Here is a 17,760-nt window from a genome sequence, read left to right as displayed (position 1 = left end):
TAGAACGAAATAACTTGCATACTGCTGCATGTAAATTGAATCTTTGAAAAGTGGGATATATATATTTTGACAAAGTTTATCAGCAAGTTGCAATTGTTTTTCTCCCGTTTTCTCCCTTTTGCCAAGGGTGAATGAAATATATAGTTTCCTTGTTGCTCATTTCACTTTTTATTGTGTATTTTTCCTTTTATGCTATTGGAGGTAAAATTGTATTTCAACTCTTTTATTACATTGTTTTTTTATTTGATTTGTAAATGCCAAGAAGGGTTTTTTTTTCAATTTTTTTCTTTTTGTTTAGTTGCCGGGCGTTTTCTGTAACTCAATAATGCTGTACATTTGGAACAGTTACTGGTGTTTATGTCGTAACCTTTGTCAATCAACATCTAAATGTGGGGTTATTATATCTCTAAAGCAACATTTGTAAAGGAACATTTATTCTTAGTCTTTTTTTTTTTTTTTTTTTTTTTGGTTCTTTTTAAAAAAGCATATATTTCGAACCTCACGGAAAGAGTAATCATATCAAGGGAACCAAGATTCTGGCGGAAGTCACCCGACTTTAGAGCATATCGCATTCGTGCCATTTCGGATGTTGAAAGCAAGCCAAAATCAGAGGCATAGAATAATTGACGATTAGCGACTATGAAGACTTCAGACTTTGATATTTTTAGTTTAATAGTAAGAGGGACTGAAATAAGCCCCGTGCAACCCACTCTCATCAACTATAGATATGATATACCTCCCATTTACGAATCTTTTTGTCGCCAAAAATTACTGAAGCATTTTTGTATTTTTGGCAACTTTTTATACCTCGTTGAGGCCAAAATCCATGTTTTTTTTAACTTCTTTCTACAAAACGAAGTAAATTTACATATGTGTATCATCATGTAGCCCAATGTCTCAGCTTTACAATTGTATCAAGAAAGTTGCGGTGACACTTAAGGTTTTTGGGTAAAAATTTTACAAATGTACCCGTACACCACCGAAAAATCGCTTAAATTGAGATATTTTTCCATGTCAAAACCCCTAGAGTATTTATGCTTTAGTAAAAGACGGCTAATTTGCTATTTTCTGTTTAGCATTATTAAAGTTAATAATTCTGGGGTTCTTTTGATGACATGTGGCGATAAATTCGGCTCTACAAGTTATTGCTCATCTAAAACGTCTCAAATTTGTTATCATTCGATAGATATTTTAATTTTCTACATAGATAAACCACGAAAAACTAACTTTCAAAATATGTTAAAAATATTAACCCTACCCATAGAAAATTGGTCTCAGTATCAAACAGAATTCTTATTCACAGCATACCGACACCGTAGAGCTCATATTTTAGGCATTCATAATTAAGATAATGATGCATCCAATATATCTGATCAATTCAGGCGCTTAGGTTTTTCTTTTGGGGTGACAATTACTATAAAATCGAAAAAATGGGATTTTTTTTTTTGAATTTCAGAATTTCTATCCCGATATTGTCATTTTTTTTAATACCGTAGTTTAAACAACTATTATGTGATACAGTAATTTTTATAGTGTCTTACCTTTCAATCCAAAGTAATAAGAAATTGAACTTTCAAAGTCAAGTTGGGTGAAAAATTGCCAACCCTACCCATGAAAGAATACCTCAACATGAACTAAAATGATAATTTTTAGCATATAAACGGTGTACGATAAACAATTAGGTACTATTGTTTTAATTATCGATGTATTCAACATATCTGCTCATTTCAGACGCGTGTTTTTCAGTTCCAAGGTGACAATAATGAGTTTTCATAAAATGGGAAATTTTCGGAATTTCATATTTTCTTCCATTTCACCTGTAAAGGGCAATTTTTTCAAGTACCCTACAGTATTTTGTATATTCAAACATATGTTATGTAGCATCTTATATTTCTAATTAGCCAATGCAATGCGTAATTAAACGTATTCCAGTCCATTTAGGCGAAAGAATTGTAACCCCGCACCTGACTCTCCGAAAACGTCCATGTTTGAAACGAATGAAAACGACATAAGACCGTTATTAAAAAACACTTCTCCGAACTGTAATATTATATACAGATATCTCTTATAGTTCAGTTAAGCGGGTCTGCGATATGAATACATGTAGTTGTACTTTTGTCTCAAATTATCATAGATGTATTAGGTATACAACACAAATACATAAAGAATGAAACCTTTACAGAATTCTAAACGAAGAAACAGAAAAAAAAACGCATAAACATATACGGAATTCGTTTGTATGTGTTAATGTGACATTGTTGTCCTCCTCCAAACTTGGCGAACCTATTTACTAGCTTTAGTGTGCTTTGTTGGTTTTTTATAAATAATATTATAGTTGAATGTATTGCATACTAGTATATAAATATAAGTTTCACAAAAAAAACCTACGTAAATGAGCTACCCGGACTCTTCATAAAAAAATCCCGGAGCCCGCAGTCCAGGTACACCTTCTTCTTATCCGTCTGTGTTTGCTAAAATAATAAAATGTTTGGTGAAATTCGTATCGGCCTACGGACTGAGAAACCTCAAAATTAAAGCGTTGAAATGTTCATAGATGTAGGTTTATTTTTAAAAGTCGAACAATTTGAACAATGTTATGTTGTCACGATAGTCTAGTCGTCACTTCGAAAGTTATACGATTGAGTAATCAAGGGAACCAAGATTCTAGTGGAAATCAATGATTGTAATCCAGGTACAGAGACCAGACAAGGAAAACAGACAAACACAACGAAGAATATAAAGTAACTAAAATAATACATACAAAGCAATAAAAGTAAATAAGCAACTCGGACTCCACTAAAAACTGGGAGCATGGACCAGGTGCACCGGTAGGGTAAGTGTCCTCCACTTTTCTAGAAACATCCGCCGAGTTGCTCATGCGATGTATCAAATCCGCGAAAATAGGATTTTTTAACTATAATACATCATCAGTTTAGCAGAAACTACGATCAAATTAATGGATTTCGCTAAACGGTGTTCTTTCTTCCGAATCAGATCAGCTACAAAATCAGCCGCATAAGAGCGAAAGAATAGGGCAGCAAGTAGAGGAGCACAATTTGTTTCCATTGGAATGCCGACCGTTTGTTGAAAAACGCGTCCACCACATTGGACAAATTTGTTATCGATAAAAAAATCCACCATTTTGAAAACATCTTCTGTATATTTGGAAGATGATTTAGAATTATGTTTACAAAGTATGAGGAACCTAGGTGTACCATCTTTTTTGGAAAAACAACGATGTATAATGTTTTTAAGTCAGGATTTTAACTGAGTATGGGTAACAGAAACACAAAGAGTTGAAAAATCATAAGTTTTAATGGTATTATATTCTGATAATAATCTTGAATTGAGGACCACAAGATCTTTCGATTTTTTTCAGGATCCACATTGAAGTAATAGCACTACGGGAGTAACAAGTGTTGTGGTAGGACTGCAGACCCTCTTTGACATCTGTGAGTGTAGAAGTTAAAAGTTTGAGGTTTTGTGGTATCCAGTTTTGTAAAAGGGGTGTAATAAAGTGAGAGGTATAGAATAGAGTTTAGATCGAATGTGATGAAGTCCAAGAGGTTTTTGTATGAAAGGAAGAAGACCATCTATGGAGACATCATGCATCTTTGGTGACGTATAGTTGCGATGGCCATGACTGTCTTACCTGTCTTGGATTTTTCTCAAATAAATTCATCACATTTATGTTATTACTACATTGGCTTGAAAGGTTTCCTGTACTTTTGATGTGTTGTCATGGCAACCACAAGGTATTGCAGTACCTAGTCGGCTTATCCAGTATTCTCTCTTTCTCTACGATATATAGTTTTTAATTAGGGCAGGACTGTTCGTTTGATGGTAATTTTTTTCAAGAATACGAACTTTCAAAGAGAGGATTAATAAATGATCTTCTTGATTAAAATGTTGATAAACTGTCGGGAATTTGGTGGTATTAATTCCAGAACGATGACCGCATATTAGTTAGTTTAAACGTTAAAATTATTGTGTTTCACCGACATAAGTTACATTCTAACCCATAGATTAAGTTTGTCCATTTGAAACTTAAGTGTGTGAAATGTTTACTTCGTAAAGGTACTAGTGAAGAAAGAGTCGGATATTAGAATGTTTAATTCCACATTTTGATATAGTACAATGTGGTTCGTCGTCCTTGTAGTCAAATATATCATTTAAAGTGATGAAACATGGTTTGATTACTTTGAAATAGTCAGAATTTGTGTACTGGAATAGATGGTCTGCAGACTGAACGAGCGATTGGGTACTCTTTGTTGGAGTTGTTGGGGCACTATTCATACCAGATGTGAGCCTGCTAGGATTCCCATCTGAGGACAACCCATGCCATGTGAACATGTTGATCAGTATGGAGTGGTACAGATTTGTTCGCAATGTCGTAGTTTCCCCTTTTTGTATTACCGTATTTGATATCATATGTTTGTAGTTTCTAAAAAAAATTATCCTGACTGTGCACCTATTCTAAACTTTCAGTTATAGTGGAGCTGACGTTGATCATTTTGGTTCTAGTTTAATTCTGTGTGTATTCTTTTTAACCTATGATGTTTTGTCGACAAAAAGGATAGAGAAGCGTCAGCAGTGGAATGAAATCCCAAACCATGGCCTATAAACGTGAACTTGTCTAATTTCTTGGTTAGGGTCATATCTCTGGATCATGCTGTTCCTCTGTCAAACTTATACAATACAGTCACTGCTTGAAAGAGTAATCAAGGGAACCAACATTCTAGCGGAAATCAAAAGAATGTAATCCAGTGACAAAGACCAGACATGGAAAAAAAGACACACAACAAAGAACATGAAATAACCAAAATAGTATATACAACGTAACAAAAGTAAATAAGCAACTCAGACTCCACTACAAACTGGGAGCATGGACCAGGTGCACCGGTAGGGTATGCGTCCTCTGCTTTTCTAGACTTGAAACATGTTAGAAGTTTATCATCTCGCGACATTTGTCAGTTAAATTGTATTTCAAACTATTTAAAACCATATGTCCCTTGTTGGACGTATAATATATTAAATCGGAACGACACTGGGCCTTTTCTGGGGCACGCAAGGCCCAGTGATGCTTGACAATACTTTCTGTGGTAAACTGAATTCTCCCTCGGTAAAACGGAAGTACCAAATATTGACCTTATATTTGTAAACAAACATATGTTCTGATCCCAAAGACCATGACTTCTGGAAGAAAACGTTATCCCGGAGAAACCGATGAGGTTCATCCCGAACCTTTTATCACAATACCCTCTCAGCCAAAAGAAAAGAAGGAAGGTCAGCTGACTGAAAAGCAACTAAAACAATTTTTCGAGGAGGTATTTTTAAATTGTTATTTAAACAGCATTTTTTTTAATTTTTACTTCCGGGTTTACTTCTCAATGTATCCATATTATTTATAAGTTATAACTACGTTTGAAGTCGTAATACTATAAATCTATGAACCCGTTGTTCAACTGTTCAACTTTGATCATGCTTTTAAACTTGTATAGAGTGTTTTTTGTGTAAAAAAATAGACTTGATACACTAAATGCATGAATTAGTTCATCGTGAGCATATCATCAGATTAAAAGCTAGAGAAAGTGCATTGTAACTAAGAATTATTTAAAACCAAACTTTTAAAACTAAAAATCACTCTAATATGTCATGTTCTAGGTACATTTCTACTTTTGTGACAGGGCTATGTAGTGGTGGAAAAGTTTTTCACACCAGAGGAGCTACAGCCGTGTAGAGATGCTATAGACATTATGGTAGACAATTTAGCCAATAAATTGTATGCAGCTGGAAAAATTAAAGGTTCCAAAATTAACTTATATAAAAAAATATATTGTTTGATTTTTTAAACATGTGTGCGGAGTGTTTTCATATAGTAAGAACCATAGGCACTTGGGACCAGGATATTTTTTTTTAATTTTTCTCAAAAATATCATTAAATCATTTTGTTTCCATATTTGAGTAATTACGCGTGTTCTCTGACATGTCCACTTACTATTTATTGTTGTTTATACTATGCATAGTTTTCATCTATATACCCCGTGCAGGTCCGGGTGTCAAAAGAATAGGCCTGCAGCAGCGCTAAGCTTGTCGTAAAAGGCGACTAAATAGTGCTCAGAAACTTAGCCGGGGGCTAGGCGCTCTGCCCACAGAGCAACTGGGATGTGTGTCCCAAGTGGTGGAATGGGGTACCCCTGGCATGTTACATGCTGGGGTTGTCAGGCTATAATACGGAAAACCTGACCGCAAACCATAGTGGTGCACCGTGTTGGGAAAGATGCCACGTTCCTCGCACGTTAAAGAACTCTGCTGTGGTATTCGATAGGAGTAGGAACCTTTGCGCTCCGCCACAGGAGGCTAAATTGCCCGACCTTACCCATCCCCCATTTTTCTAGTGGCAATCAAAATTTGTCGACCCTATTATCCTTGTGACCCATCCTTTTTTTTATCATTTCATGTTCATTTTATCATCCATTTCATGTTCATTGTCTGAATATAGCTGAAATATTGCTGCTCGGACGTTAAACCCCAACAAACAAAGAAACAAAACTCTATATAGATGAAAACTATGCATAGTATAAACAGCAATAAATAGCAAGCGGACATGTCAGAGAACACGAATAATTACTCAAATATGGAAACAAAATGATTTAATGTTATTTTTGAGGAAAAATTTTAAAAAAATCCCGCCCCCAAGTGCCTGTGGTAAAAACAATTAGTCATGATCGACCTTGAAATATGCACCTATTAATTTTTTCATATACAGATATTTTTTTTTTGTCTGTTTAATCACGTGAAGGTAAAAGTTATATCTCTTATTTTAAGATAGCTTTAAAGACTTGAAAACTTACAGATCTTTTTTAATCATATGAATTTTTTTCTTTACCATTGATATTTACAGATAAGTATGAAGACTTAGGATTTTTTAAAAGGCTTTGTAAAATGGAGGAGGAGTTTAAAGGGTCCAATGTCTTATTGTTTAAATCACAGAAAATGCCCGAGGTATGAATCTGACACTAAAGTTGGAATTGGGTTTTTCCCATTCATAGGCTTCATTTACAACCGCACGAGAATTTGTATTTTCCCGCCACGTGCCGGGAAATAAAAATGTCACGTGAAGACACCCATGCTTACCACTCTTGCCATGATTACCATATTTACAGTTGTTACTCATATTGTTGATTAATTAAATACTTGTTGATTTACAATGTTATTCATATTTTAAAAAAATTAGTTGGTAGTGTATCAACTATTCATATTGCTAGCTAGTGATGTAGATGACCCAATGACTTGATGACTGGAGGGGAGGTCCTTAATGACGTAGTTGATATTGGGAGAATTTAGGGTGTTGTTGAATTCATATTTATGGTTTTATTTATGGGAGAAACAGATTCTCCCCCATTTCTCTCGGGGATTAAAGGATTTCTCCACTCTCGATAGTTAAATTTTAGATTTTAACTATCTCGAGTGGAGAAATACTGTAATCCCCTGGAGACTGAATGAGAATCTATTTTTTCTCCCATTCATAGGGTTCATCCACACTGCACTAGCGAGTGATTAAAAATTTGTTGTTTCCCGCCAGGTGCCGGGAAATTAAAACGTCGCGTGAAGACTCCAGCCGAGATTATTTGCCAAATTTACAGTTGTTATTCATATTGTTGACCAAATGATTGCTTGAACCCCCCCCCTTTAATAATTTCCGGATCGGAACCCCCTTTCATAAAAAAAATGTACCGCATCTGTAATTGGGTATTGAAATAATAAATTACCCGAAAAATCAAAGTATAAAAAGGAACACCAGTAGACTTTGATATTTACAAAATTTGTATATGCATCAATATATTTTTCCGTGTAGGCCTTCCAAAAGTTGTGGTCCAATCCCCGGTTGTTGAACATTATTGAACAGCTAATAGGACCGGACATTGCTGGACATCCCGTTTGGAACCTCCGGACCAAAACACCTAACAGTGTTGCCACTGATATACCATGGCACCAAGGTAAGATTAAACATAGAAGCTCTGTAGGAAGAAACGTTTCAGCAAATCAATGTAAGTGACAATGTGAACTGGATATTTTAGGGTTTAGAAACACCTTAGAGTTCCATTAGTTCAAGTTCCAATTGTAAAACTGTATTAGTACAATATAAATATCTTTGTTTTGCCATTTATACTTCTCAACATCGTGGTGTATATCAAGTAAATAAAACAGGAGTGTACTAACTTCCACATATTAATGCATTACAAATAGTATCTTCTTCCTAACTAATATGATCCATTTATATTCATTCAGTCACGAACGTGACATGATTATTGGGAGATTATTGAGATATAATAATTAGAATCCTCTTACAATGCACCATATGACCGATATCATTGTTATACATGTATTAAACCATTGGTCACGTTTTCTTGGTTAAGTGAATTTACTGGTAATTTTCTTTAACTCTTTGAAGTTCGTTTCTCTCAGCTTTAGATGTCACTTGAATAGGCGTATCAAAGAAATTGTCCCCTCGAAGTGCTTAAAAGCACATCGGGCGCTGAATTTTCTAAAATTGCGTTTTTAATAAGGGCATTCACACACGATCAAAGGTTTTGTTTTTCTTGTAGTCAGTTGACTGGTTAGAGTTATCAAGTTCTTTTTATCTTTTCTACATCCTTCTCATTTTCTATATGCCATTAAATATTCAATACAAAATAATATATACGATAAAATAAAGTGCAAAGTGCATTGATAAAACAATGGCAAAAAAATGAGATTTATATTGCACTAATACAGTTTTACAGTTGGAACTTGATAAATAATAAAAACAAAAAAATGTTATTTATCGTTCTAAGAACGTCGTGATAGTTTAGTTTTCTTTACAAAATGTTTTGTGAAAAACAGAAAAAGATAATCTGGCCAGTGTAATTACATATTTTTTGTTTTGTTACATCGTTTTTTTTTTTTGTTTGTTTGTTTGTTTGTTTTTGTTTTCATTTTTATGTTTGTTTGTTTGTTTTGGTCCATGTTGTATCTGTAAAGGAATATACTTTTGATTGTTTTACAGACAGTGCCTATTTCAGTAACGAATCTTATGATCACGTGATACCGACGGCCTGGATCCCATTTCTTGATGCTACAACTGAAAATGGGTGTATGCAGGTACGAGAACGTTCCAACGAATCGATTCGAACAAAACTGAATTAAAATGTGTATAATTATTCAATGCCCCTATATAATTCACAATGAAATGTGCATTATACAGTCGTGTGCACTGCAACATACATATACTAATTGAGTGGCAAGTCTTTGACATCTATCCATCTGTCAGCTTTTGTCTAAATTACTAATTTTGGTAATTCTAGGATGTATAAATATTGTCATCATGATTGGTAGCAATAGCCTATTTATTTTTGGAAGATGATGATTATGCAATTTTTAAAAAAACCTTCAGACTAAATGAGGTTGGACTATGATTTCAAATTCGATTGATTTGCCATGCACTAATTCGTCTCTACAGTGTCTAAAACCTTTCTACACTGGGCATGTTTTGACTTAAGATGTGCTTTGTTATATAATTATGCTGAATTTATACCGCATAAACCACTTATACTAGTATGCAACAGGATTTCAAAACATAACGGTTTGGAACAAGGTATGCACGTTTTAGTTAATCCAGTCTTACTGTAATGCTTTATGATACTTATGATCGATTTATATGTTGCCAAACTTAATATGTATCTTGCCTTATTATTCAAATATATGAACATAATTTTTCTAAACAAAACTTATCTACAATCATACTTAAACAAAATTTTACATGATGAGTCAAAAGCCTTCATTGGTTCACTTGAATAATTGAGATCTGAATATATTAAATGATAAACTGTATTAGTAGCAAAGTGCTATGCGATATTCTTATATGCATTCAGTTTACGGCTCATTCCGGTTCTCTTGTCGCACTACCATTCTTGTATGCATATTGACATGCGATATTCTGAGATGCATTCAGTTTACGGCTCATTCCGGTTCTCTTGTCGCACTACCGTGCTTGTATGCATGTTGCCCTGCGATATTCTTAGATGCATTCAGATTACGGCTCATTCCGGTTCTCTTGTCGCACTACCGTGCTTGTATGCATGTTACCCTGCGATATTCTTAGATGCATTCAGATTACGGCTCATTCCGGTTCTCTTGTCGCACTACCATGCTTGTATACATGTATGTACAATCAAACAATTAAGCTGTAAACGGGTATGCATCGTCAACAATCTATTTAAAACTTGAGGGACATTTTTAATGTTTTGTAAAGGTTGTTAAGAATGCCCATCGGAAAGGTAAAGTTGCACGACACACGTGCTGTAAAGGACCATCATGGTACATCATGTTGGACGAAGAGGAAATGGAAAATAATCTTGGTAAGTGCACCACTGACTTCAGTGCTCGTTCTGATACTAGGGGTTAACTCAGATTTTGAGTTAGCTTCTAAATAATCTGTAACTCCAAACTTTTTCAACTACGAAAGAGTGATGTCTGTACTAGCTAAGTACTAACTGTCCGTGAAATACAACATGATCATTTTGTTTAATTACCAAGCATGTTTTAAATGTGTAGGCCAGTCACCTACATTGGTTTAATTATGCTTATTTGCATTTATACATTTCTAGAAGAATTATTTTACATATTTATTATACATTTTCAGACTTTTTAATTATATTACTTTGATAGGAGAGGTGATATGAAAATGGATATTTTTAAGTACCCGTTACGATCGTATAACATGCTTTAGCATGTGTCCTGTGAACAATCTGTCATAAAATGGATCCTCGATCTTCAAGTCGGCATGATCTTGGCACTGGACATCTATTTTGTTTTGTAATTTCAGATGCTAAAATGGCGCGTGATGTCATAACTTTACCTATTGAGTACGGCGGGTTTTTGTTGTTCCACAACTTGACTCCTCACAGAAGGTATACATCTACTTAAAAAAAAAACTAATAAGGAAAACAAATACTCAAGAAAATTTCAACTTGCGGCCATTTTTTACAAGTTGAAAGTTGTTTTATTCAATATTATATATATGTAACGGCATGGTATCGTGTTGACCAGCGTGCTTGTCTTGAGTGCGTTTGTATGTACAAACACAGCTACAATACTAGTATAAGTTAACTTTGGTTCTGAATCTGAGCACTCTACACGTTGACGTACTCCCAAACAGTTAGAGTGTGGAAACGCTCTCGGACCCACGTGGGGTCTGGGATTAGGCCAGAATGTCAACAGAGCAGCCCAGCCGCTAGTAGAAAATACTTTGAGTTCTTCAGTCAGGTATCCCGAAGGCTGGGATCCGTTACCTTCAACTACTAACATACATCTACTAACACAATCCCCGCAAGGGGCGGTCGTGCGAGATCCGTAAGGATAGTCAAGACTAAAAACCACCAATCGGAATCGGAATCCGAGTTGATAATTACAATACATGTATATTGCCGGAAAATATCAAATTTATTTGACGAGCTTTAGGAACAGTCCGATCGCGAGGTATCCCGAGCTTATTTGACTGTTTCTAAGCGAGTACAAATACGTATATCGATATTTTCTGGTCTTTGTCCCTGGGTTACATTGTTTTGATTTCCGCTAGAATCTTGGTTCCCTTGATTACTCTGACGATAACCAGGAGACGATATTATGCAGTGGAGGAATAAAGATTGCATCATTCGACATCCTTGATTTGTTATAGTAGAAAGCTTAGTTGCAGGATAAAACACATCGTCTTTTTGTATATTGAAACTTCAATGAGCTAATACAGTAAAATCTGACCGTGAAAAGCAGGGTATGTTTGATTGGTCAACCGTTCACGTCCTCGCCTTATATTGGACGTTCAACTGCAGTAAATTATATTGACTACGATTATATGAATTATATGAATATGAAAGGAATACAGTGTTAATTGTAAAATGGGAGAAGCTGTCTTTTGCTTCTTTTCTCTGTTTTCCTATTTTTCTATGTCAGATCTTTGAGTCTTTTTAAAAGTACATACAGGAGAGAAATGGGCGTATGTGATATCCTTGTATAGAGTATCCCCCATAATTTATTATTGGTTGACAGTATATGCATGTAGTTTTACCAAGTATATATTAATTTAATCAGTCTTCAGAATGTCTCTACTGATGTGCGTTGGAGTGTGGACTTAAGATACCAGTCACCCAAAGAGGACTGGGGATTTTATGGTATCGGAGAGGGTGTTATAATGAGGTCATCAGCTGGAGAAATAACACAGCCAGACTTCTACAAATTCCTCAATACAGACAGGAAAGAAATATGGTCAAAGCGCTATTTTAAGCAGGTAGGAAATGCCGTAAAGACTTAAAGTTTTGTACGAAAGGAATAGAAGACTGTAAGTATTAAAAGATGTAAATGTTTATCTATCATATATCTAGCTTTGGGGACAGTCCACACTGCCTGTTATATGAAAAAAAAACTTTCTTTAGCAAGTTGATTGACTAATATGAAGTTTCTATTTCACTTATTAGACATGATATCCTTATTTAGTTTTCACGTCTTACCTGTTGACAACCTCCGAGTATGACGCCTACCGATTTTACTTATTTACAATATGACGGGTGCTGCTGGCGAAGCAGGACAAGACTACTCTACTTGATGTCAATCCCAGTGTTTGGGTGGAAGTTACCGTTCATAGTGCAGAAGCATTTAGTTTATTTTGTGTTGTCTTTTTTCTTATCTTCAGTTATTATAAGTTATTTTATTTTATCCTATTGTTTAGATTGTTTATGTGGATCATGTAATGCAAACGAAGGCCTATTGTCTATAGAAGGTTTTGTTGACAAGATATTTTTTTTTCTTTTAGTAGACTGCCGAGCTAACAGTGGATATTTTTTCAAGCAATTATTTAAGTTAGTTGCACAAGCGCTGACTGGAGACTGTAGCAAATCGTCAATCACATATGAGCCTGTTGAGCCGTTGTGCAAATACGACATGCTCTTGTTTTTCGAAAACTATCTAAAAGACATTTTTTTCCACAAAAATCCTTTTGGAGATAAATAATCATCCAAACTATTTACATTTATGAAGAAAACAAATGGAAGCATAGCGTTGAACGACAACTAGATATGCAGCAATACATTGGTATTCATGAGCTTCTAAGGCTTCTCATTTCCTTACCATTTATGAACTCAACATAATGATACTTGTCAAATTATGTTCGACTCCAATTAGACGAGGCATGTGTCCTTCATGCAAGTCAACAGACATTGCTAGACATGACGTACTTAGTCACGAACAACTTCTAGATGTTCGATCCGAGATATTTTATAAGATAGTTGACATGCTTCATGTCCATGAATCCGTAATATATTTACATCAGCATGATAATATACCTGGTCGTGTAAATGTTGGATGGAGTCACGACTGCCATGAACGCATTATCATCCGATAAATGGCGTCACCTCGTGGGGTATTTAGCAGAATATGTCACAAAAATGCACTCAACTTTTTTGTATGATCTTTTTCATCACTTATTCACATGTACGTGATATATATCATCATATAAAATCAACTACAATGAATGTATTTTAGTTATTTGGGGTCTGTAATGACCATTTAGTTTGTGTATACAATGTTAACTAGCTTCGTCAGTATTGTAGCTAATTTTGTTCTTAAATATCAAATCTTCAACTATGGAGGAAATAAAGATGATAAATTGATCGAATAAAATAATGTTTGTGCTGTTTCAGGTAGATGAAAGTGACCCCTTCGATACCACAATGGTTGGCCCGTGGATGGGGCAGTGGGAACTCATCAACCACAACAAACACACTACTAACTTTAAATATTATGACTATTCCAAAGACAGAAAGATCGTTGGACCTAAAACCCGGAAGAGGAAACTAGAGGACAAAGAATGAAACGAAAATTCATATTGACAAAAGAAAAAAAAATGTGGTGATAAATCAGTAAAATAGAAAAACAAACATTTTTGATTTTTTTATATTGTTTCACATTAATATTTATTGAAATTTAATTGTTATACTATGATCAACAAAATCCTTATGTTGTATTTTAAGGTATAGTTACATTATTCATTGGTTTTTAATTAGATGTTATATTAGAGTCACTTTTGTGTATATTATGTTCAAGAATTACAATGTGTTCGTTTCATTTGATAATTGTTTGGTTTTTGTCTAACAGTTGTTATGAATTCTACTATACACTAAGTTTTAATGAGAAAACCATAATATTTTACCCACAAGATTTATAAAATACTACTTGATCTACCCCAACGACAATGAATTACGACACAAAGACAGTCGGACGTCAGACAGATTTATACATGTATAGACAATATATTAACCAGGGCAGTTAATTGCTTGGTGTGATGATGAACTGTAGCAGGATATTGGGCAATGTTGATTTTGGTTACTTTTATAGAAGAATAAGTTCCTCTAGGTATGAAATTATACAAAAGAATCTCCTCTCTCTGTTCGAATGCGTGTGAAACTCATATCTTACGTAAATACCGGACAAATACAAGTGCACATGGACCCATCTTTGCTATTACGTTACTTCCTATACAATTACCTCATTACCCATTGCCTATCGAGAAGATAGACTCATTAGTTTATTAACCAGCTCTCACCTTCATAATAACCTTGTCCAGATCTTAACTGTTTTACCTTTTGTGCTAACTTATAATATTTTATTGTCCCCCGCCTCTACGCAGACGGGCATAAAAATACATGCGTCATTACGTCCTTCCGTCGGTCACACTTGTGGACGCAACTCCGCAGAAACTGCGGAACGGATTTTGATCAAACTTTCTAGGATTGTTAGTCACCTTTTGTAATTGATCATATAGTACATCCGTTTTAATTCGACAGATTTTACAGGAGTTATAGGACTTATGCACTTTTTGCGGCTGGGGACTTCTTGTTTCCTCCGCAAAGCATATATATAGACGTAGCGTACGGTATTGGTGCCATTTTTGGTAACGTCGAAATCGGCAAAATTTGACGTCTTTTTTGTATTGCGACGTACATCGTTCTATAATTGTTACATGTAAAAAGAAGTGTGCTTATTAATTTTTCACATACAGGTAAAATAACACACACATGTTGTATTATTTAATTATCCGATTCGATATTAATATTTCGTACGTTTTGCTCAATTGAAATGATCAGAGTACATCCTGATGTGGTAAACAGTTTGACATCAAAAATGATTTGAAGGAAATTTTATCCTATGAGAAAAATGTTAGGAATTATGAAAACAAATTTCGTGATGCGCTAAAAAAGTATAACACCCTCACTAAAACAGGGAGCCAAAAAACCTACAAGCAAAAAGTCAGTCGCACCCACCCCCCGGAAATCATATTGTGAAAGCGTATAAAATGAATCTTTCCTACTTGGTTTTATATCTCTAATGTAGATGTATGTTGATATTTCCGAATACATGTATTCGTTTCGGAATTTTATAAGGTCTGTTGCTAAACATAAAACATTGCTAAAAATTTCGAGAAAACGAAACCTTGGCAAATCTCCATCTTTGAGAAAATTTGAGAGCGAAATCTCCCTTTTTTATTATACGACGAAAAAAACTTGCGGTCGTATAATGTTATTGCGCAGTCGTCGTCCGCGTCGTCGTCTTCGTGGTCAGGGGACACTTCGTTTCCATGCGATAACTTTAGTTGTGGTTGACGAATTGTTCTGAAATGTTAATATGATTTTACCAACAACTAAGAAGATTCCTATTTAATTTGGACTTTGTTGCCCCTGCCGCTTTCGAAAAAGTGACCAAAAAGGGTAAAAATACTTATTTTATTAGAACCCATGTAGGTTGTTTTTTTCGATTTTAAATATTCTATTTTTAAAGTATTCTTTATTTAATTCGGCTAAATAAATGTAGATTTTATGTGTTTTGGTCCGTTTTCAAGTTATAGGGGGTCAAAGTTTGACACGCCTAAAAACATTTTCATAACTTTTTTTGGGGGGTCCGATTTCGAAATTTTTTATTTCATTGGATTCTTCGTTGGATTCCTCATTAATAATCCTGCCTGCATTTTTCAATCAGATTTCGGATATCTCTTACGGTTTTCGAGTTATAAGGGGTAAAAAAAGCCACACCAGAATAAATCATCGCTTCAGCACCTGCGTACGGAGTGTTCATATCACAACTCATACGTTATGCCAGAGCTTGCCGAAACTACGCTGACTTTTTGTATCGCGCTATAACTCTAACAAATAGGCTTCTGGAACAGGGTTATGTTGCTACAAGATTGAAGTCATCACTACAGAAGTTTTATGGACTCGTGAATGGTTATGGTGTATCCATCTGCACCATGAAAACTGATTTATTCAACGGGTCATAGTTCTCATTTCCTCGTTTGTCTACCCCGGACTTTACTTTTTATAGGCAAATCGGCGTGTGTTTCTAGAAAAGCAGAGGGCGCTTATCTTACCGGAACACCTGGTCCGTGCTCCCAGTTTGTAGTGGAGTCCGAGTTGCTCATTCACTTTTGTTACTTTGTATTTACGATTTTAGTTACTTTATGTTCTTTGTTGTGTATGTCTGTTTTCCATGTCTGTTCTTTGTCCCTGGATTACATTCTTTTGATTACCGCTATAACCTTGGTTCCCTTGATTACTCTTTTTGTTTTGTCTTTGGTCCGATTTGAGAAAAAAAATTAATTTCATTATTTTATCAGATCCGCTGAAATCGTATTTGTTTATCATTGCGTTCACAGTCGTAATAATTTAATATAGCATCGTAACTTTTCAATACTTTTTTTTTTATTTAAAAGAGGTGACATTTTCGTTAGACACGGTTTTAAAGACAAAATGATGCGCTTAGATACATGTTCAACCAAGTACCATTATTTTTAGAATATACTATCTGCAGCATATATACATGTAAAATTCCAAATTTCATAGTTATTAGTTCAATCAAAGCTAACGAAAAAAGCTTTTGATAAAGATTGGGTAGCACGCAACGTGTAGAAAACGTCGGGAAAAAGACAACGTGACATCACAACATACGTGCGTATTTATCTACTATTAGACAATAAAACTAATTATTTTTTAGAATAAACATGATATTCTGAATATTTATACAGTCCTTTAAGCGTGAATATACTTTGGTAAAAACACTATTCGTTGTTATATTTTACAACCGTAAACAAGAAAGTTGCCAATGACCAACGTCGAAAAAATAAGATTTGTGACATAATTGAATTACGGACAAAAGGCTTTTAACAAAAAGATTGATTAAACATTTAATATGTATTTTCATTGGGGTTATGTAATAAATTGTCAATATAGTTAATAAAAGTCCCGATTAAAAAAAAGCTGTTCGCATAACTTGAAAAGAAATCTCTAACACTTTGTCTTCAAATCGGTTTATTTCCATTTTTACAATGTCCACATCAAAGGGGAGATGTCTGTGATATTGTAATATGCTTTGATCTTATAATTACGTCATGGAAAATATGACATCGTCTGCAACACAAAATGCTCCTACCAAAAAAGTTTGTTTTATCAAAATAGGCCAAGAAACAACTTAAATATATTGGTCAAATTGGAAGCAAGCATTTTTAATGTTACCCGTCCACAAATGAAAATGGACGTTCTTGTGATCGAATAATGCTTTCCCTCAACAATTAACGGCATCTTTCAAAGATTCATAATTGTAATCCTACAACAACAACCATTTTCGAACATTTTAATATCTATATTGCCTTTGATAACTTCACATTCTAATAGCAATATT

The 17,760-nt window shown here is 34.6% G+C and overlaps 1 protein-coding gene across 2 annotated transcripts; it reads left to right on the top strand.

The window, feature by feature from the left end:
* Positions 1-5,136: 5,136 nt before the first annotated feature.
* On the top strand, positions 5,137-14,157 carry LOC148611212 (phytanoyl-CoA dioxygenase domain-containing protein 1-like). Of its 2 annotated transcripts, none has more exons than XM_088591503.1 (9): positions 5,137-5,327; positions 5,688-5,805; positions 6,905-7,005; positions 7,859-8,000; positions 9,050-9,144; positions 10,295-10,400; positions 10,868-10,952; positions 12,130-12,325; positions 13,734-14,157. In XM_088591503.1, exons 1-9 carry the CDS (start codon positions 5,190-5,192, stop codon positions 13,902-13,904), a joined length of 1,152 nt encoding a protein of 383 aa, XP_088447629.1. In that variant the 5' UTR covers positions 5,137-5,189; the 3' UTR covers positions 13,905-14,157. The 2 variants fall into 2 exon arrangements, with proteins under 2 accessions (XP_088447629.1, XP_088447630.1); XM_088591504.1 differs by having other exon boundaries at positions 5,189-5,327; positions 5,665-5,805.
* Positions 14,158-17,760: the final 3,603 nt, after the last annotated feature.

Source organism: Perna viridis, chromosome 7 (genome assembly GCF_037379345.1).
Source record: "Perna viridis isolate PV_CMFRI_1.1 ecotype Kerala chromosome 7, ASM3737934v1, whole genome shotgun sequence".
NCBI lineage: Eukaryota > Metazoa > Mollusca > Bivalvia > Mytilida > Mytilidae > Perna > Perna viridis.
This window is presented reverse-complemented; position numbering and strand designations above follow the sequence as displayed.

What these genes read in the sequence shown, in the direction of transcription:
- LOC148611212 (XM_088591503.1), top strand. Translation starts at nt 5,190, where the DNA reads ATGACTTCTGGAAGAAAACGTTATCCCGGAGAAACCGATGAGGTTCAT. An exon ending in AATCACAGAAAATGCCCGAG is followed by an intron (nt 7,006 to 7,858) that starts GTATGAATCTGA and finishes TTTTCCGTGTAG; the next exon opens with GCCTTCCAAAAGTTGTGGTC. An exon ending in CTGAAAATGGGTGTATGCAG is followed by an intron (nt 9,145 to 10,294) that starts GTACGAGAACGT and finishes TGTTTTGTAAAG; the next exon opens with GTTGTTAAGAATGCCCATCG.